At 42.9% G+C, this 22,597-nt stretch overlaps 1 protein-coding gene across 5 annotated transcripts in view; it reads left to right on the forward strand.

Annotated features, from left to right (window-relative positions):
• Positions 1-996: 996 nt before the first annotated feature.
• Positions 997-22,597, forward strand: part of WDFY4 (WDFY family member 4) — a 353,171-nt gene continuing 331,570 nt past the window's right edge. For all 5 annotated transcript variants that reach the window (XR_008426691.2, XM_045196058.2, XM_053922799.1 and 2 more), the window contains exons 1-2: positions 997-1,131; positions 21,353-21,600. Coding sequence is in view for 4 of the 5 variants with exons in the window: in XM_045196058.2 (XP_045051993.2) it covers positions 1,116-1,131; positions 21,353-21,600 (264 nt within the window). In the remaining variant the exon portion in view is untranslated. The remainder of the gene's footprint in view (positions 1,132-21,352; positions 21,601-22,597) is intronic.

Genomic DNA, 22,597 nt, shown 5'->3' on the forward strand with positions numbered 1-22,597 from the left:
TCTACCCAAGGACAGTGGAATGAAAAATGAAAACCCAAGCAGATATATTGGAACCTCTGCCCATGGAGTCAGCATGAGCATGTGGCCCAGGAGTTCAATCAGATAGGTCTATTTTGGCCACTGTTTACTGGCAAGTTTGCATTGGTAAGCGTTGAAGTTTCATTACAAATGGTGTTTTCATTTTTAAACAGATCTCAGGTATTTGGTATCCCATAACAGGTGATGTTGCCTTTCATTAATAGTTACCTATAAGTGGTCAGTTGGTTGTGAGTAGAAACTGGTGAGGAGCTATCTTTAAGGGTTAGGCAATCATTCCAACAACTTCTCATGCTCATGTGGCACAAGGATACATTGTATTTGAATGGACATGCTGGCTGGTCCTACATGGATGATGTTATGAATAGGTGATAGGAATGATTCTACCTAGTAAACCCAAAGGAAGAATATTGATACTGAGATTCAGAGAACCGTATGTTATTATTTAAACTTTTTTTTCATCATCACTTCAAGTGTTACCCATGGTTGGCCATATGGCTTTAGAGACTCTCTTGATCAGTTGTGCAAGTTAGGTCTGAGGATGGAGAAAGGGATGTAAGTGTAAAGCTCTCTCTGGACTGGCAGAAAGGAGGCCCATGCAGTGTCCATGGAGGCTCTTTAGACACACCTCTAATTAAATTCACATAAATACCATCATCATTGTCATTTTATTGGAGGCTCAGAGAAGATAGGTGGGGCTGAGGAAGAGGAGAAGTCCCTCCTGATAGCACTGAGCTAAAGTCTTTGCACACCATTCACAAGCTTTTCCTGTTTGTCCTTCCCCCATCAGCACTGCCTGACCACTGAGCTATACTGCCCTAAGGGCCCTCTCTGCAGGGCCTGAGTCACCCGCAAGAACTACAGCAGTTTTGTTGATGGCTGGGGAGTGGGCAGAATCAGTCATTTGCGGACTCCCCACTTCTCCTTTCTCCAGGAAATGAGCAGAGGCCTAGCTTGAGTGATTCATAGTGAAACGCCATTGAAGGTTGATGATGCTGGGCCGAGTCCTCTTCCCTCAAGCCTGGGGGGTTCTGGCTGGATGTGGGGGCACCCATGCCATCTGATGTGTGCAGGCCCTGATGGACACACCTCTGGGTAGGTTACCTTGTTCTTGGCCACGCCAGGCTAACGTAGAGGTGGGCATAGGGTTCCTGTCTGTCAGGGTGGGGCCTACTGGCTGCGTCCTGGAAAGCTAAGCATGGAAACGCATGTGGCCACCAGTGCCTGGTCTGGGTTTGTGGATGTGGAGGTGAGCTGAGGAGCAGGAATTTTTGCAGGGTGGGTGGCACCTGTGGTCAGGGCCACTCTGATGCCTGGGTCTCCTGGGGTGTTTGTCACTCCTGGGGTTTGCCGGGACAGGCCATACTCTAGCATCAATGCTCACCCTCCGACTCCAGGTCAGGTCTTTCCTCATAATTCTGCTAAGGAAGAAGGCCTGCCGCACCTAGGGAGGTGGTACCAACTGTCCAGGGGTGGAGAGGTGGGCTGACTGTGAGACTCCCTTGCCCAGCCCCTAAGTAGGCGTCTGAAGGTTGATGAGCGGTAGGGCTCACTTCTGACTGGTCACCAAGACAGTTGGCTCTGTCCTGGCCCTGTGGTCACTCCTGGAAGTCTGGTAAGTAGGTGCCTGTTTGGGCCTCCCTTTCCTCATCTGAATTACCACATTAAGCCTTAGAAATGCCAACATTTTCTAAATGAGCAGGACTGTCTTGTTGATTGAGAACTTGCTCTCTTCCCCTCCCCCAAAACCCCACCTTGAGAACACTGAACCAATCCTTTGTCCCAGCCTCTCTGAAGTAAGGAGCAGCTAATCTGGTTACTAAGAATTTCACGTGTTATTACCCTTTCCAAAGAGCATTTCAATTTTAATATGATGTTCTACATAATCATCCATTTCATTGTTCAACAAATATTTATTAAAAATCACCTCCTGCCAGGCACTACTAAAGGCCACAGGGTCAGTGATGGGCTGGTGGTGCTTGGTGCTATGGGCTACAGTGCGATGGAGAGCAGGAGGTGGGGAGTGGGGGTCAGGAGGTTGGGAATGTATGTGCCTGATGGGTGGAGACTGGAAGGAAGGGAGGGCCTGAGCCTTGTGGGTTTCTGAAGAGATCTCTGGCAGGGGAATGGAGAAGGCCCAGGTGCAGAAGTGGAGGCCTGGTGGAGGCCAGCGTAGCAGAGGGTTGTGTGGCATGCAGTGACCAGCTAGAGAGGGGTTGGCTTGGGTCAGGTCAGGAAGGGCCTTCCTCTCCAGTGTGAGGACTTGGATTGTATTCCCCCTGATTTGGGAAGGTTTTAAATGTTGACTAGATAGAAAAGAAAATTTAGGAAAAGTGTATAGGGTATAAAGAATAAACGTGCCATGGACCCTGTGTGCTGCCACCTTGGTGTGTTTTTAGAGATTATCAGCACCTTTGACATACTCCCTTGCTTGACCCTCTCCTTCTCTTGTCACAGAAAGCTCTGGTCCTAAATGTAAGGCTTATTGTTCCCTTGATTTTCTTTGTAGATTTACCTCATACATTTAAATTGCTAAATATATGTTACTTCGTCTTGCATGTTTTTGAACTTTGTTAATTGGAATTAAATATTCTTTTAAGACTTAATTAGCTCAAAATTACATTTCTGAAATTTCTTCATATTGTTACATAGGCCTCTAATTCATTGATGTTTACAGCTGTATAGTATTCTTTTATATAGTAATATATCTCAGTATACTTCTCTAAGTTACTGCTGATGGAAACTTGGGATGTTTCTAGGTTTTTATTTTCCTATTATAAGCTGCTAGGTGCTCTAGCACGTGTATGTGCTGCTAGGACTCTCCTTGCACATGTATCCTAGGGTATGCATGCAAGAATTCCCTAGGGTACATGCCCTAGAAGTGCAATTGGTAGGTCATATATATATATCTTCAACCTGACTGGATAATACCAGCATCATATCTTTTTCCCCACCCATCAGCAATGTGTAAAAGTTTTTGTTGCTCCACATCTTCACCAACATTTGACATTAGAGTTTTAATTTTTGCCAATCCAGTGAAAATGAAAAACTATCAAACTATGTTTAAATTTCCATTTCCTCAGTTACTAAGGTTGACCATCTTTTATATGTTTTTGGTCATTTGGGGTTCCTTTTTTTTTTTGCTGAAATTTTTTCCCATATCTTTATGAGGTCATCTGTCTTTTATTCTGTTGATTTATTGTAATGCAGTACATATTCGGTACTAATCCTTTATCATTTATGTATGTTTGTTGTAAATATTTTTCTCTTGTTTGTGCCTTGTATTTTTATATTCTTTGTGATTTCTATTAATGAGCAAATATCTTAATTCTAAAAGAACTTATTTATCCATATATTTCTTTATGATACATATTTATGCACTGTTTAAGAAATTCTTCACTATAAAGTTACAAAATTATTCTCTTACATTATTTTTAAAATTTAGAAATAATTTTGATTTCCACATTTAAGTCTTTAGTCTCACCTGGAAATCATTTTTCTGTGTGGTGTGATACGGGGGGACATTGTATTTTATTTTGTATTTTATTCTGCTTTTCCTATGTGGATAATCATGAGCCATTCTTTACCCACTCATGTACAACAGTTCTGTTGTAAATCAGGTTGGCATGTATATTTGGGTCTGGTTCTCTAAGCTGTCAATTTGTTTGACAACAACCCTTTGCCAATACTACATAATATTAACTGTAGGCTTATAATAAACTTTGATATCTGGGAAAAGCTCTTTTTTTTTCTTTCATACATTGTCTTGACATTCTTGGTATTTTCTTCCTTCATATGAATTTTAGAACTAGCTTTCCAGGTTCAACAAAAAAGCTATGTACAGATTTGATTGGAAATATAATTTGGAAAGAGGTGATATCTTTGTGAAAATGACTTCTCCAATTTATGAAAAAGGTTTGTCCCCACACTTATTTAGGTCTTCTTTAAAGTATTTAAATAAAATTCAATAATTTTCTTTATAAAAAGTATATATTTTGCCTAGATTTATTACTAAGAATTTTATATTTTTATGTCTTTTTAGTTGTCATTAAAATACATTTTTTCACTCTTTCTGATTTATATTTGCATTTAAAAAAAGAATCATTCTAGCTTCTCAATGAGTAGCAAAGGAAGAAACAAGGCTATCAGTCAAAAGGCTGTTGTAATAATCCAGGCTAGAGATAATGGTGGCTTGCCCAAAAGTGATAGTAATAGAGATAATTACACGTGGTCAGAGTGGTGAGATTCTAGATACTTTCTGATAATCAGATCTGATGAAAATTTAAAGATTTTATTTATTTATTTTTAGAGAGGAGGGAAGGGAAAGAGAAAGGGAGAGAAACATCAATGCGTGGTTGCCTCTTGCATGCCCCCTACTGGGGACCTGGCCTGCAACCCAGTCATGTGCCCTGACTGGGAATCAAACCAGTGACCCTTTGCTTCACAGGCTGGCACTCAATCCACTGAGCCACACCAGTCAGGGCAGATTTGATGATGTTTTAAATGTAGCTTGTGGGAGAGAAAAGTTGAAGATGATTCTGGAGCAACAGAGAAAATGGAGTTGTCATTTACTGGGCTGGGTCAAGGTGAAGAAGCATATATACAAGGTAGTGGTTATTACAGAATATAGGTTTGAACACACAAAGGTGGTGATATGTATTAGATATTAAGTGGAGAAGTGAAATCTTGGCTCCTCATGTCCCCAAGGGACCTTCATGGTAGAAAAGAAAGGCAGCTTGGCCATCAGGGAGGGAAAGCAGAGACATTTTGTACAGGAGGGAAAGGAGGAAGATGGGCTCCTCAGAGTTCTTTGAGCCACACTACAGACCGCTACCCATTTTATTTACAACTAAAGCCTTGCACTTATCTCCCTCCAAGTGCTGCAAACCATCAAAATGGTCCTGCATTTTTCCTTTGAAATGACGTCTCCAGACAACATTCCTAAATCCTTAGCTAATAGTCCCATTTGAAGAATCCACATATCAGTTAAAAGCTTAAGTCTCAAAGTCTAGTTGTGGGCTACCCGGATAGTAGCTTGTAGCCCAACCTGAAATGTAAGCGGCCTGAAGTGAGATGTTCTGTGAGTGTAAAATGTACATCTGATTTCAAAGATATTACAAACAATAAAAATAAATATGAAATATATCATTAATAGTTAAAGAACATTGATTGCATATCGAAAAGATAGTATTTGAGATATATTGGGTGAAATAAAATATTTTAAAATATATTTAAATAAACAGTTTTAATTAATGTAGCCTATTTATTATGTGGTTACCAGAAAATTTAAAATGACACATTTGGCTTGAATCTGTGACTGGCTTTATATTTCTTTTGAGCAGCACCCTTTAGAGGAAGATGTCTTGTATTATGGCCAGAGGCTTTTGTGTGGAACATGGTTCAAGAGGGATGGGGAGGTAGAGAAGTGAAAGGCCTCATGTCTGAAATAATTTCAAGGAGAAGGAAAGCATGGAGGGCAAGATGAATGGATTTAGTTCCTACAATAAACCAGGCACTGGGTAGGGCACCCTATTTATAAACTCATTTAATCTCCTCGACAAAATCAGTTTCATTACTCCCATTTTACAGGTGATAGTATGGAGGCTCAGAGAGGTAAGGTCCTTATTTCCTCAGATAGTAAGTGATTAAGCTGAAGTCTGAACCAAGTTCCACCTGATGTTAAAGCCTGTGCCCTTTGCAATTGGGAGGACTGCTACTAATGAGTTGAGGAACTACTTCTGAATAGCAACAGTCAATGTTTGGCACTAGCATGAAAGCTGCCATTTTGGCTCAATTATTAATCTTTCTTTTGAGAATCCATCTTCACAGATGATTCACAGGAAACTAAATGATTGAGTGGGTGTCCTTTCCCCAGCATCGCCCATAGGAGCCATGGAGACACCGTCAGCATCCAGTTATTAGGGAGTAAGTCAATTATGTCAGACAGACCAAGAGATGCTTTATGATGATTAAATCTGATAATTTTAGGAAAAGGACAACATGGAATATGTTTATCATATGATGATGGGTGATTCATGCAATTAAAATTGTTTATATATCAATTACAAATAAAGTATGCTTGGATGTGAAAAGTAGTATGCAAAAAAAGGGGGGGAGATACTTTTTTTATTTTTATGTTTTCAATGTAATAATAAATTTTCCCAAGTAGCGCTCCAATATCAGATTTTCAAAGGACATGCACATATTGTAACATACATAGAAGATTAATAAAGATATGTACACGTGAAAATATTGAGTTATATACTTGGTCAAAGCATACTGGGAGTTAATGTAAGGCTTTCCCTTGGGCCTTTTGAGTGTGGACCAGATCAAGGAAAAAGTGGCCTCGTGTGCAGAAGGCAGCAGGCTGGGAGACCTGGGTAAAACATTGTCTCTGTCTTGAGAGTAAGGATCCTGCAGAAGCGGGAGGAGCACAGCGACGAAGGGGGTGCTGCAGCCCTAAAGGGGGAGGAGTAAGCCACTAGACCCTCCTTTCTTCTGCAGTCACCAGAGTCTCCCACCAGAGTGCAGGGCATCCAGCACTTGCGCTGCAGCTGCGCAGGGTGCAGCCACTGTCCGAGGAGTGCCGTGGTGAGGAAAGAGCTGTGAGCGTCAGGATGAGAAAATGTCTACGTATTCAAAAGAACACACACACCACCTCCACCCAGAAGAAAACACCCAGTCTTAGTTTATCTTAGTTTTTGCTCTCACACACCGGTCTCCAGAAAACATTTTATATGTAAATGACACATGTGGGGGTAACTGAAATGGGGCCACAGTTTTGTCTTGGGACAGGAGAACAGAGGGCAGTTACCCTTCAGTCATTCTACTACTTCCTTTTTCAAAAAGGGATCCCCCTTGCATTACCCACATAAAGTATCACCTTCTGTGCAAGAAATACTATTTCCTCACACAATTTAATGTGTCAGTATAGTTTATTTTTGACGTGTTTAATGTTATGATACACCACCCCACACACACACCTTATTAAATAGTAGTAGCATTTTATAATTGATCAAAACTTGGAACTGAGGAAATACAGGAATGAGAAAGTAAAAGCATATTCATGAATAATAATAACATGTAGAAAGTGCTGATCGCCGCAGTTATAGGGCACTTACTGGAAAAATGGTAAATTTGGGAATTGCAAAATATACACTTTTACTCTGCCTGACTCCACAGACCGTGTCCACGCACAGGTGACTTTCACTCCCAGGCTCCCCTCTTCACCCGCACATGGGGATGATCAAAACCCCACGCACCCTGCTGTAATTACTGAGATCAAGGGTGGATGCAGCTTTGAAAACTGTGAAGTGCTGTCACATACTGGTAGTGGCTGCTTTCTAATCACAGATGGGGCCAGTGGTGGTGGGAATTTGGGAGCTGGAGAGATGAGTGTCACCTTTTTGGTTGGGGCATCAGGGAAGCTGTGCCCAGGAGGCAGCCTGGAGCTGTATTTTGAAGGCAGCGGGATTTGGACATGTGAAGTCAAAGGAGGGCATCTCAGGCAGAAGAGTCACCCAAGTAAGGGCAAAGGGTCAGAGCATAAGTGAACAGTTCATTTGGCCAGACACCGCTGGGGGTGCAGTGGGAGATTAGGAGAGGAAGAGGGGGGGCATACCATTCAGAGCCAAAAATGTGGGAATGTTCCTTGAGAACATGGGGAGCTTTTGAAGACATTTGAGCAAGGAAGTGACAAACATGGGTGGGGTGGGAGGCAACTGGAGGCAGAGAGGCCTGTATGCCAAGGCTGGGAGAGAGATGAAGAAGCAGTGGGGGTGGCACTTGTCATACCCCCACAGAGGGCAGGCACCTAGAGAACCTGCCTCACTCACTTGTGTAGTATGATGAGGCTCCTTGCCTCTTTTTGAATTTCCTTGGGTGCTACTTCCCATCTCCTAGGCATGTAGAAGAATTAGGTCTGGCTTAAAAATATTCCTGACACATCAAGAGTTTTGCCAGATTCATTCTGGTTAAACAAATATGTAGGTCTCAGGGGAAAAGCTTGAAGGTCTCAACATGAGTCTAATTTGAAAAGTAGACCTTCACTGTTAGACCCTTAAGGAGCCTGATGGTACAGGTGGGGACTGAGTCACATAGAGGCAAAGAAACTCAGCCCAGGGGCTAATGGACCTGCCTCCCATTGCCAGTACTGTTTCCTTGCTCTGCACTTTTGTGAAAAAGCACCATGTGCAAAGTTTCGTCTGAAAGTGTCTCTTTTCTCATTAACCCGAAAGCAGAGTTTTCTGGATCTAGTTCTGCCTGGCATAGGAGAGGAGTGCAAGAAGACTATTTGTCTATGTGTGATGGAGGTGGTTTGTGCTCTCACTTTGGTAGGCTTTCTTTTGTCTGTGAGAATTAAGAGTTAATTCTTTGATTTAGTAATTAATTCCATGAGAATTAAGAGATATTTAATTCCTTAAAAGCCAGGAATATATTCTTCTAGATACAATGAAAAGTTTAGTGATTTTTGTGTATATTTTCTGACCAAATTATACTTGAAATTTAATAAGCTAAACAGGACAACAGTGTCAACTAACCAATGCTGCAAATCTTTTTTCATTTCTCACATCTTAACAAGTGGCCTGAGAAATGTAAAGGATGCTGCAAAGTTCCCAGTGGTTTCAGTTCTCCTGGGATTGGAGGATGAGGAGCCCTGGAGGTTGAGTGACTAACACTGCATATGCAGCCGGTGTCAGCCCAAGGAGTGACTGGTCATCTGGTGTCTACTTTGTGCCCAGACTAACAAAATCTTGGCCTGGTGGCCCTCAGGTATCAGCTGTTCCCGGGGGAATGACAAGACCACAGGGTCCTGTTCTATTACTCCTTGTTTGTGGTGTGAACTGGAGCCAGAAAGCAGGCCAGGCTCTTGACCTCCTACTGCCAGGGGTTAGCAATAACTTTGTAAGACCAGCCAGGGCCCCCTGAAGTATTTCCTGGGGTTTATTCTTATCACATGTATCAAACCAAGCAGGAGTTGAGAAGGGGGTTTGGAGCTTTGGAGTCAGAATAGTCTGGGTTTGACCTTGGTTCTGAGGCTTATTAGCAGTTTGATTTCAGATAAGTAACCTATTTTCTCTGAATCTCAGTTTCTTTGAGTCTTGCTTTTTCATCCATATAATGGGAACAGTGATGCCTGCTGTGTAAGTTTTCTAAGATTAGAGAACATTGATGGCTCGGCTAATAGATTCTCATTTAGTTATGGACATTGTTTTTTTTTTAAAGTTTTTTTAAATTTTTTTATTACAGTTTACATTATTACAATATTATTTTGCACTAATTTCAGGTATATAGATAGTAGACAATCATATCTTTACAAAGTGGTTGTGGACATTCTTACATAAGCAGCATTTCCTTACTAGAGACTGAGCCATGCATTGGCTCCCACAATGGAGAGGCCGCAGTTACTGGAGCTGGGTCTCTTGTTACCTGTGTTATCACAAACCCATGTCCTAATGTTGATGGTTATAGCACAGTTGCAGCTGAGCTTCAAGAATCTGCCCAGGGGAACTGCTCCCTGAACATTTTTGGCATGTGGAAGTCAGTACACATACCGAGATATAAAACTGGCTCTCTTCTGCAGGCCACTGTGAGTTCCTACATTCTGTTAATGTTGCAAAAACCACAGAGGTATGTGTGGGCCAGAAGTGCATGGATGGGAATCAGAAAAAGGAAGTGTTGAGTATTGTGGGAGGTACCCTCAACCTACCTGGTTCCTGACAATTGCAGTCCCCATCTTAGTCTTCAGGGGAATTCCTGAACTTCTGGAAAAAACCTGAGCTGTCTCTTTCTCTCTTGAGTCATTTTAGGCAGGATGTGAGGCACTGGGCTCTACTGTTGTCTGCCTGCAAGCACTCAGCCCTTGGCTGATGCAGGAGGTGGGGACACTTCTAACTGAGGTGGGTTTGGGGCAACACCAAGGTGATTTCTGGCCAAGCCCTAGTTCTTGTCCTGGAGCCATGCATTGGAGCCCTCAGGGCACCTTTGGCACTGAGCATTCTTCTGCCCTCCCAGACCCCATCTGCGGGGCTTCTGTCTTCCCGACTGCCTCCACCATACTGTCCCCTGCATATGCTCTTGTTCTTGCCCGGGAGCATAGCTCCTAAGAATAGCTTGCCTACATGGGGCTTGCAGTACTGCTAGATAACAATAGCCAGAGGGGAGTGGGGAGGGGATAGTGAGGAGAGGGGATTACAGGAACTACTATAAAGGACACATGGACAAAATCAAGGGGGAGGGTGGTGGTGGGGGAGGGAGGTGGGTTCGGCTGGGGTGGGGTGGAGGGATGGGGAGAAAATGCAGACAACTGTAACTGAATAACAATAAAAAAAACAACTAGATGACAAGACATTTCTGATTCCCAAGGCCCTCTCCAAGGCATCTCTTTGGGTGGTGGTCCTCAAAGCATGGCCCCTGGTAGTTCCCCAATGTGTGTCCCCAGGCTGTCCTCAAGGTGTGTTCACTGGTTGTTCTCAGGGCATGATTTCTTGTGGTCCGCAAGATGTGGCCCCTGGTGGCCCTTGGTGGTCCTCAAGATGTGGCCCCTGGTGGTCCTCATGGTGTGGCCCTTGCACTAGATGCTTTGGTACCACCTAGAAACTTGTTAGATACAAATTCTTGGACCATACCCCAGACCTACTGCATCAGAAATTCTGAGGGTGGGGTATAGAAATATGGGTTTTAATAATTTCAGGCAAAGCTGATATATGTCTAAGTGTCAAGACCACTGCCTTCAGAAACTCCTTCTCCTAGAGGGCAGATTGTAGGGTGAAGGTCTTGACCGTTGGCCTTCCAGCACTAACTGAAGGCTGGCTGTCATGCCAGGCAAGGCCTGTCAAAGCAAATTCTCAGACTATTTTGACCTCCTGTTAACTCCTCACAAAACCCCATGGAAACCTCAAGACTCATGTTAGTCTGCAAGTTTACCCTCTACTCTACTCCTTTGAGTGTTCTATGGACTGCACTCTTGGGCCCTATCCTATAGGAATTCAATGCTCTTGCCCACTTTCTATAAATTCTTGGAGCCTATGTTGTTGAAGCCACTTCTGTCTCCTATGTCCTCCGATCTTGTTGCTGTCTCATTTTCATCTCCTCTTCCATACCATGTCAGTCCTCGCATGCCAGAGCTAACTCAAGTGTGGACACAGAACCTCTGTAATTGATTCTTCCTCCTTCATCCATAATAGCTGTGTGTGTAGCAAATCTTTACCGATGTCTTGGGCCAAAGGGGTATTCCAGTCCCACCTTTGAAAACACCAGGTGCGTTATACTGGGAATGCTGCTGATTCAATGGTGACTCTGTTTCCTCATCTGTGAGGGAGGTCAGAATAGACACTAGAGTCCCTGTGCCATAGGACTCAGGGAGAATTAAATTAGTTACATATGTGAAGCACTGTGCACTGTGTTCAAGGCAGAGTATGAACTCAATAGATGTTGTTATTTTTATTACTTTATTATAGTCATCAAACTGGAGGAATTGCATCCTCTTCTTTAAACACACATTTATCTATCTACTTGTGGAAAAATAAACATTACATAAAATTTTCCATTTTAAGTGCACAGTTTAGTGGCATTAAATATATTCAAATTGCTGTGCCACCATCCACCTCCAGAACTCTTTTTATCTTGCAAAACTGGAACTCTGTTCCCATTAAACATTAACTCCTTATTCTCCCCTCCCTCCAACTCTTGGCAATCACCAATCACCTTTCTGTCTGGATGAATTAGGCTATTCTAGGTATAAGTGCAATATATAAGTGCAATAATACATTATCTGTCTTTTTGAAACTGGCTTATTCACTTCGCATAATGTCCTCAAGTTTTATCCTAGTTGTAGCATGTGTCAGAACTTACTTCCTTTTTAAGGCTGAATAATATTCCATTGTATGGACAGATCATATTTTGTTTATCCATTTATCTGTTGATGGAAATTTGAATTGTTTATACCTTTTTGCCATTGTAAATAATCTGTTGGTCTTCTGCTTTTATTTTTTATTTTTTTAAATATATTTGTTGATTACGCTATTACAGTTGTCCCATTTCCCCCCCTTCACTCCACTCCATCCTGCCCACCCCTTCCCTCCCACATTCCCTTCCTATAGTTCATGTCCATGGGTCATACATATAAGTTCTTTGGCTTCTACATTTCCTATACTATTCTTACCCTCCCCCTGTCTATTTTCTACCTACCATTTATGCTACTTATTCTCTGTACCTTTCCCCCTCTCTCCCCCTCCCACTCCCCTATTGATAACTCTCCATGTGATCTCCATTTCTGTGGTTCTGTTCCTGTTCTAGTTGTTTGCTTAGTTTGCTTTTGTTTTTGTTTTAGGTGTGGTTGTTAATAATTGTGAGTTTGCTGTCATTTTCACTGCTCATATTTTTTATCTTCTTTTTCTTAAATAAATCCCTATAACATTTCATAAAATAAGGGCTTGGTGATGATGAACTCCTTTAACTTGACTTTATCTGAGAAGCACTTTATCTTCCCTTCCATTCTAAATGATAGCTTTGCTGGATAGAGTAATCTTGGATGTAGGTCCTTGCCTTTTATGACTTGGAATACTTCTTTCCAGCCCCTTCTTGCCTGTAAGGTCTCTTTTGAGAAATCAGCTGACAGTCTTATGGGAACTCCTTTGTAGATAACTGTGTCCTTTTCTCTTGCTGCTTCTAAGATTCTCTCCTTCTGTTTCATCTTGGCTAATTAATTATGGTGTGCCTTGGTGTGTTCCTCCCTGGGTCCAGCTTCTTTGGGACTCTCTGAGCTTCCTGGACTTCCTGGAAGTCTATTTCCTTTGCCAGACTGGGGAAGTTCTCCTTCATTATTTGTTCCAATATGTTTTCAATTTTTTGTTCTTCCTTTTCTCCTTCTGGCACCCCCATAATTCAGATGTTGGAATGTTTCAAGGTGTCCTGGAGGTTCCTAAGCCTCTCCTCATTTTTCTGAATTCTTGTTTCTTCATTCTTTTCTGGTTGGATGTTTCTTTCTTCCTTCTGGTCCACACCGTTGATTTGAGTCCCAGTTTCCTTCCCATCACTATTGGTTCCCCGTACATTTTCCTTTGTTTCTCTTAGCATAGCCTTCATTTTTTCATCTAATTTGTGACCAAATTCAACCAATTTTGTGAGCTTCCTGATTACCAGTGTTTTGAACTGTGCATCTGATAGGTTGGCTATCTCTTCATTGTTTATCTGTATTTTTTTTCTGGGGCTTTGATCTGTTCTTTCATTTGGACCTTTTTTTTTTTGGTCTTGGGGCACCTGTTATATAAAGGGGCGGAGCCTTAGCTGTTCACCAGGGCGGGGTAATGCTGGTTGCTGCGCTGTGATGCTGTACATGGGGGAGGGGCCGAGAGGGAGCAATGGCGCTTGCTCCACTCTCTGCTAGATTTCAGCAACTCCCTTCTGCTACCCATGGCCCAATTGCGCCCCTCTGGTGCTAATTCCCAAGTGGGTGGGCTTGTGCATGCTCTAGTCCCCTGTGGGTCTCTCCATAAAATTCTCCTGTGAGGCTGGGAGTTTCTCCTGCTGCCACCTCAACCCCCACGGGTGTTTTCAATCAGAGGTTTGAAGCTTTATTTCCCCGTCCTGGAGCCCTGGGTTGTGAGCTCTGCTTCATTCCTCCATTGTTCCTCCCAGTTTATCTATGCACGAATGTGGGGTCTCAGGGTCTGCCAACCCCCACCTTGTGGGGTCTGCTAGCTGCATCCTGGCCTGCCCCCTTCCACAATCCACCACCTCACTGGGTGCACCAGCTGCTGCCTTGCTGCAAGTCCTCTCCGCCCCGGCTGCTCATCTCCGTCCCTTCTACCGCTCTGGATAAATGTGTTTTCTTTAATATCTTGGTTGTCGGACTTCCATACAGTTCAATTTTTTGTCAGTTCTGGTTGTTTTTTGTTTTTAAATTGTTGTTGTCCTTCTTTTGGTTGTGCAAGGAGGCACAGTGTGTCTACCTACACCTCCATCTTGGCCGGAAGCTCTGGTCTTCTGCTTTTAATTCTTTTGTTTATCATTTTACTTTTTATAATTTACTCACCTTGTCCATTAGTTCAGCCAATTTGACAACATCATTATTTATAAATATTGTCTTTTTAATTGGATGGAAAAGTGAACTTGAACTGGGAGCAGTCCCCACACTTTACCAACACAAAGGCTGAGAATAGGAAGGCCATTGAATGAGCCCCTAGGGTACCTTAAGTTCATAGGAGCTTTGATTCTCTCCCTAACTTGTGACAGTTGTAGGAAGATGGGGGTGTGGATAAGGAGGAGCATATGAGTTTTAGAGTTGGATATACAGAACTTGCATTGTGGACATTTTGGGAAGATTAAACCTCTCTGAACCTTGGTTTCAGCACCTGTAAAATACTGCTGCTGTTTGCTTCCTTGTGGAGTGTTGTGAAGATGAAGTGAGATGATGCAGAGATAAGGATGCAGAGCCACAATAAAGTATGCACTCATCTTGTGGAATTATTACTATAGTTCACTGTGTAGTTGTATCCCCTTTGTACTGACTAAAAACAGGTATAAGGACTAAAATCTCTGCCTCTAGCTTTTCTATTGACATGCTTTCAACCTTAGAATGTTTGTTTTTTATGTAGAAAATGTCTCTTTCATCCTTTTGTGGCCACCCTCTTATCCCCAATCCCTGGCAACCACTGATCTATTATTTTGTCCCTGTAATTTTGCCTTTTCCAGAACATCAAATAAACAGATTGAGATAACATGTAGCCATTGAAACTGGCTCCTATCACTTGCCATAAGGACTTTGAAATTCATCCATGTTGCTGTGTGGGTCAGTAGGCTCCTTTCTGCAAAGGAGCGTTCCATTCACCACTGAGGGACTTTTGGGTTATTTCCAGGTTTTGGCCGCTATGAATAGACCTAGTATGAACATTCATGTATAGGTTTTATAGGAACATAAGTTTTCATTTCTCTAAGGTAAATAAAACCTAGGAGCAGAATTGCTGGATATATGTTTAATTTTCTCAGAGAGTGCCCAGCTGTCTTCCCAAGTGGCTGTACCACTCGCATTTCCACCAGACAGGTTGAGAGTTGTAGTTGCTCTGCATCCTTGCCAACACTTCATGGGATTTGTTTGTTTTTAAAGACATTCTAATAGGTATGCCCTGGTATCTTGGTGTGGATTTAATTAGCAATTCCCTAGTGAGAATGCTGCTGTCCCCTCCGTATTTCTGATGAACTACAATGGGCTTTGGAGTAGAGATGTAAATAAAGCTTCCTTGTTACTACAACTTCTGTTTTTTCACCTGACTACTTTTCAATTTAATTTCAACTTGTAAGCTCTCCTACTAATAGGAGATGGTAGGGAAGAGGGAAGGAAGGCCTATCCCCACCCTGCACAAATTTTTGAAACAAGAGTGCTGTGATGTTTTTCTCTGAGAGCTTCTGGTAGAGGCCAGGTCCTTGCTGATGCAGGGGCAAGAATGTTTGGATCTGCTGATATGCAATGAGGAACTGGCTTTAGAATGGAAAGGAAAACAGAGGAAGTTGCTGTTCTGTTCTGTGTCATCTGGTTTAGAGGCTCCCCCAGCCCTGGGGTCTGGGAACCACGGCCTGTGACTTAGATGGCAAACAGGTCTGCCTCTCCACTAGGGCGTGCAGTCCAGAAAGGGGAACAGCCACACACACTGACAAGAAAGGGGGAGGCAACTTTCATCTTGACTTTTATCATAGCAATTCCTCAGCAGCTTCAAGCTCCACAGAAAGTCAGGGATGAAACAGTCAATTGGAGTATTGGTTTAGCAGTCCAAACATCAGCAACTCAAGCTTTTCTCAGGCTCCAGATGTCACCCTCCAGTGTGGCAGCTACAAGCAGGATGCCCTGGGTGTTTTGAACCATTCTGTAGCAGAGCTGTGTAGATGATACAAATCTGTACTGGGGTTCATTGTGGGTGTGGGAAGGAGGCCAGAGCAAAGATAGGCTGTGACACCAGAGCACTAGGGCCCACATGGCCACTCCTAGCTCTGGTGCCACTGAGGTCATAGGAAACCCCCTGTGGTCAGACATATCTGGTTCCCTGTACACAATGCCCCTCAGCACATGGAACCCACAAGCTCTCAGCCCACTCGGGCATCTATAGCCATTCTGCCCTGAATCACTGTCATGCATCTTTCCCAATGTGAATGCATAGAGGCCAGAGGGTGGAGCTGAGCTAACCAGGGCTGTTTTGATGAGGGGAAATCTAATTTCAGAGAGGGGAAGTAACTTGGTTAAGGCATCGAAGTAGCCAAGCTGGGCATGGATCCTGTCCTGTGACTGCCAACCCAGCCCACGGCTCCCTTGCTTCAGGGCTGCATGAGTGGGCAGGTTCCTGTGTGGCTGTCTTTTGCTGCCTCATGCAGGCTGCAGGAAAGCAGGGATGCTAGTCTGCCTCAAGCTAGACTCCAACTTGGAAATAGCTTGATGGCAGAGTGGAGGGCTTTGTCTTTTTCTGGAGACCTGGAACCCCTTGCACCCTCCAGTTCTCAGTCCTGCCAAAAGCACCTTCCCCTCCACCTCTCCCCCAGACTTTCACCTCTCCAAGAAAGCTTTCTGGGTGGTAAGCCTTCCCTTGGTCTGTGTTACCTGGTCAAGCAGGTCTCAAGACCCTCTCTCCACCTTGGCAGGTGAGCCCTTGTTGGAGCCCAGCCTCTAGTGTGTGTTTTGGGTGATGCTCTAAGGCTGCAAAGGCCAAGACAAACTGTGGTGGACTCTGTTTGGCCACTGGCTGGCAATGGGACCCTGTGTAGGTCATTTCTCTGCTCCTAACCTCAGTACCATATGTGGATGAAGGCTGATATCTTTGATGAGGCAGGATGGTAGGAAGGTTAAGTGAAGCCACACATATAAATGTCTGTACCAAGGAGGCACTGATAAATGCCCATCCCTCAATCCTAAAAATGACATGTGCCAGGCATTGACTCAATTGGCATGACACCCTCTGAGGGTTCTGTTATTGTCCTGTTTACAGATGAGGACACTGAGTCAGGGATGAGTTTCATCCCTCGGTCTTATGATCAGAGCCTGTTAGATTTGGCCCAAAACCTCAGCTCATGGCCACTACACTGTGTATTAAAATAGAATCCACAGAAGTCTAGGCCAGGATGTGGCTTTTAAATTTTTGATATTTTGTTCATTATGCATTTTTTGGCATTAATTCTGATTTTTAAAAATATTGCACTCTAATGTTATTAACTTGGCTACTGAGATTTTTGTGAACCCCCCTTAAATTTTGAGCCTGAGGTGAATGCCCCACTTGCCTAGCCCTAATCCCAGCCCTGCCCTAGGCTCCCAGTGACCCTCCCTCAACATGTCCCTTTTTACTGTGGATGAGAAGGCACTGGCACTCATAGAGGGCACGTTTGACAGTGAAATGAGTTAGGATCATTTCTTCTTGCTGTTCTTCACACAACTCTGAGACCCTACTCCCTGTTTTCTTCCTTTTTACAAATAAAACCCAAGCAGGCTTAGGGTGATGGGGAGAGCACAGGAGGGGGACATAGCTCGATATCGGAGTCACATCATTTCTCCATGGGATTTCACAGATTTTCCACTTGTTAGAAATTCTTGTTTCTCAAAAAATCTCTTGTCTATTCAATCTTTTCACTCCAATAAACAAGCCTTCTTAACTTCAGAAGATCTGAGGCTGTCTCTGTTATTTCCCCTGAGTACCCAGCAGTGGTCCCCAGGACTGTATTTTCTCATTCTGACCTGATGCTGAACTTGTCCTCTTACCTGCTTATCCTAAAAATGTGGCGTGTTGGCGAGGCCTTGGACATGGTTCATTGAATGAATTGTTCGGGAGCACCTGCAGGTGTGGCCACAAAATGACATTTATATAAGAGATGACGCTTAGTGTGGCTCCAATAGCCTTCTGTGAGTGGGGATGCCCAGCCTGACAGGGATGGCTCTATGGGTGACAGGGGTGGCAGTTTGATTGGGACATAGTGACTTTCAGAGTCTGCAGGAAATCCAAGTAGAAATCTTGAAATGAGAAAAAAGGACTTATTTGGAAGAAGGATTTGGGCTACAGAGAGAGGGATTTGGGTGCCATTAGCATACAGGTTTATTTGTTTACTTATTCAGTAACATTTCATTGAGTATCTACACTGCGTCAACTGCTGATACAGGCACAATGGTTTTCCTTCACAGAGCTAACATTTAGTGGATATGTGGCTCCCAGGGGCAATTAAAGGCATAGGGAGGAGCTGAGCTCTCCTACAGGTCCCCAGGACTGTATTTTCACAATCTGACCTGATGCTGAACTTGTCCTCCTACCTGCTTATCTTAAAAATGTGGTGTGTTGGCGAGGCCTTGGACATGGTTCATTGATGAGTTGGTCAGTCAAGTAGGGTGTGACCCAGAAAGCCACTGCTGGGCCTCCTGAAGGGGACAGAGCTGCAGACAGACAGAAGTATGCTCAGCTCCTCACATTATAACAAAACATGCAATAAGAAACAACAGAGATGCATTTATTTTTTTACCTACCAGATCAATTAGATTAAAAAAAAAGGTAACTGAGGAAATGTAAACTCTTGTACACTCTTGGTAGGATTGTACACTGATAGGGTGTTAGAGGAAAAACTGTTTAGAAATGTGTCAAGAGCCTGGAAAATTTACCTGCCTTTAGGTCCAGCTATTTTCTTTCAGAAATTTGAGAATATGTCATAACCTGTTATTTAATCATGAATATGTGGACAGCCATAAACACAAAGCCTAATGTTACAGTGTTGCTCATAGCCACAAATAATTGGAAACTACTTGAATGTGTAAGTGTAGGAGTTTAGTTACATTAATGATCAATATGGCTCTACAGTCACCACACAGCCATTAAAAATAAAGATCTTTAGCAACATGGAAAATGGTCATGATAATGTTTTTGTGACAAAAAGAAAATTATGAACTAATTTATTAAAAAATGGATTGAGAGAAGAATTTGCAATTTTAAAACCAACAGAGGAACAGTTTCTAGAATAAACTCTTGCAAAGCAACAAGAAAAAGATAGGCAAGAAAAAATAAGTAGAGGTTATGAATACTCAGTTTGCAGAAGAGAAAATCTGAAAGGCTAATAGGCATATAGAGATGCTCAGATTCAATATTAGCTTAGAGAAATGCAAATTATAATGACAAGGAATCACTTTACTTCAGTCAGATTGGCAAACATTAGAAAGCTGGGTGGTGGAAAGCAGGGGTATGGATGAGAGGGTAGAGGGGCTGTCATGTGCTCCGTGGGTGGACTATGGTCTGCTTCCAGGTTTCTGGAGGTAGCTTAGCTGCTGATGCATAGTTGAATTGAGCAGGTATATACCCTCGTTCAGCATTTCTGCTCCCGTGTTCATACCCAGAACCAGAAACATGCAGCGCCTGAGGAGACCTGCATGGGAGTGTCAGGACAGGATCAAGAGCAGTACAGGACGTTGTTGGGAATGAGCCATCATTACTGCAGAGCAAACAAGTCAAATAGCACCTGATGCCTTCCTACTTTGTAACAGGAGACAGCAGTTAGAAGAAATGAAGTCGACAAAGGGCTGCATGGTTAGGTCTGAAGACATAATGCTGAGTGAAAAAGTGAGCTGTAGAAAAGATGCAGAAGGTCAGTCAGGCACCTTTCAATGCAGGGATTCAGAAATCTCACATTTGGGCCATATTTTATAGGAACCCATGCTGTCAAGTAGGTACAGTGGGCAGGATGGTGGCGAAGGAAATAGGGAGTGACAATGAAGGTCCAAGGAGCAGATGAATAAACTAACAAAGCCAGAGAGGAGACTGGCCCAGGTTAGGGAAGAGATTATGCAGACACTGAGGAACATGAGGCACCCTACCACCTACCCCTAAGGGTCGACCCCCAAAAGGAAACAAATAAATCCTCACCAACCTCCAGGAAACCAACCAAAAAAAGCAAAAATATACATAAAAGGTTTGCCTTAACAATATCATTAGTGTGTTTTTACTAAACTATATATTCATAGATGGAAGCAGGAATATCAGCAGTCATTTCTCTGGGTATGGGAAAGCTTGATATTCTTCCTGACACCTTCCCACTTTTCAATATTGCATTTACATGGATTTTGTAAAAATAAAATGATTTCTGAAAATAGACTTTGAGTAATAAGTATATGTGATAGAAGAAAAGGCAGGGACACGTGGAATTTTGCATATAAAGAGTGAGAAAATTTCAACGAGGGGATGGTTAGTCTGGCCATGTGATCCTTAGTTCATTCCCATTCCATCCTGCAAGGTGTGTGTGTGTGGGGGGCTAAAAATAGAGCAGGGTGCACCCCCTCCATTGCTGCAGCCCAGAGCAAAACACTGTTAAACCCACTATATGTGTCCGTCTGCCTGGTTGCTACCCTGTGCTTAGTGATTGCTGTTTGCTGGTCAGATTCCAGGATGATTGCTACCTGGTGACACTGTGGTTGGGGTGGAGGGCTTCTTTCAGGGAGCCTGGACAGTCTGGTCCCTTCTTGGAGCTTCCTGCACTCTTGACAAATAAACAATAAAGAAACCTTTCTTGTGCCGAGTCAGTCGTGACCCACCTAAAGATTATGACAATTGAAAAGTCAAGGGCACAGATAAAGCTACCTTCTCAGGGTTACCTATCTGGCACATCAGTCTTTGGCTATTTTAATGGCATAAGTGTTTGTCCTTATGCCTACTGACCTGAGACCTCCAGCTTGCACAAACTGATCCTGATTGCATTTGTTCTGAATTCAGAGCTGCTTTGCTAGTCCAAGTTAGCATGGAGAGTTAGGAAGTCATTCTGAGGACAAAGTCCTCTACAAATATTGAGTGCAAATCAAATAATGCTGAGAATGAAAAACCTATATCTTTTAGACTTGTGGGGTAGAAGGAAGTTATAATTGAAGGTACAGAATTACTTGCTTCTACAAATATTGGTAAGATAATTTCCACATGTCTCTCCTATCAACAGTCTTTTAAAAGAGGTACAGCACCAGGAAATAAGAAAATGGGCTTTCATGTTAAAGGTTTGCATTTCAACTGGACATCTAGCTGTGCCTATAGCTTTGGGCCCAGTTGGTTTGCTAAACCAAGTAGAAAAATTCAGAATACACATCTCTCTCATGAGAGTCTGTGTAGAAAGCCCAGCACATGCTAGATTGTCAATATCTGTGAGTAACTGTAAATCTGAATCTCTTTTTTACAAAGTCTTCCTATTTTAGTTGGTTTCAGATTCTTAGAGGAACCATCTTCAGTAGGAACTGGAATGAGTGCATACAGTATGTTGTGCCACAACCAGATTTATCAGGAAGTGCTGTGAAAGGACTTTTCATTTTTGTTTTTTGTTCTGAATTCAGAGCTGCTTTGCAAAGGCATGGAGGCAGAAGATGTTTCAAAGGCTGAAGACAGAGCTAAGGATCCAGGTTCCAAAAATGAAGGCCAGCCTGAAGGCCAGTCTGATTTCCCACATGGAGGGCAGTTACAAGGCCCCTCAGCTCTCTGGGAGAAGGTAGAAAAGAAGTTTCTGGAATATCAGCAGTTGGATCATAGGGGCCCAGCTGAGCGTCGGAGGAGCCTGTTAAGTCTTCTCCCACTGTTCTTAAAGGTTAGTATTCTTATTTTTGAAGTTTTATCATACAGTGCTCTGGGGATACTTCTGGAATGACTGGAAGCTGGAGTTGGTTGGTTTTAATATCATCAGAAGTGGTCTGTGCTTGCTTAGAGGAGAATGTTGTGTTATTTCATAAAGATGTCAAGCAAAACTATTCTCCAGGATGAGGAAGGGCTGGGAATGAATGAACTATTGACTATGGGGTAATACTGTCTCTTTAGTTAAAAAAGTTATATTGTTCAGCTATAATCCTAGCTTAAAAGCCAGGGAAGAGACCAACTCCTTTGGGAGCTAGGAAAGGAGTATGTGTCTTGAGACATGAGTCACTGGGCTGGCTGGCATTCTCAAGCTCTGGTCATGCCAACACTGGGGCCTGGGAGAGCCAGAACATCAAATTGTGCCAGTAGTGCAAACTGAGGTATAATAAGTGAGGAGCATCAAAGCAGTGCTCCCTTCCCTGCTTACAGGCACGTGGGAGAAGTCTAGCCTGTCTACTGGGCGAACACTCTGGCTAGTGGCAGCTGGTGACAGCATAGGCACAAGTGATTTTCCTTGTTGTCTTGGAACAAAGCTCCTGACAGTGAGGTGTGCTTTAGAGCTGAATATATTGAAGGCTAGCTGTACAGTTGGAAACATATCTTTTTATGAGGACTTAGTTTTTGCTTGACTATTAATTTTGAGTTATTATTCTAAAAACATACCTACAATCAAAGAACAGAGAATGTGAGACACTTTTCACATTGAAAATAGACTAAGACAGTTGGAGGATTAAGCAGGTTTTTATTGGGAAACCCCTTTGTTAACATTTCATCTAACTTATTAACCAGAGATATTTATGGATTTTCAAAGATGACTCAGAATCTTCTTGGGATCATATTTATAACAGGCATTGAATACTTAGGCATGTTTTTCTGTAAAAACTGCCAATAACTTATTGTTCATTAACTCATTATTTTCCTCCATGGTTTGGACTTGTATACCCCATTCATCC

Source organism: Desmodus rotundus, chromosome 4 (genome assembly GCF_022682495.2).
Source record: "Desmodus rotundus isolate HL8 chromosome 4, HLdesRot8A.1, whole genome shotgun sequence".
In the NCBI taxonomy this organism is placed as follows: Eukaryota; Metazoa; Chordata; class Mammalia; order Chiroptera; family Phyllostomidae; genus Desmodus; species Desmodus rotundus.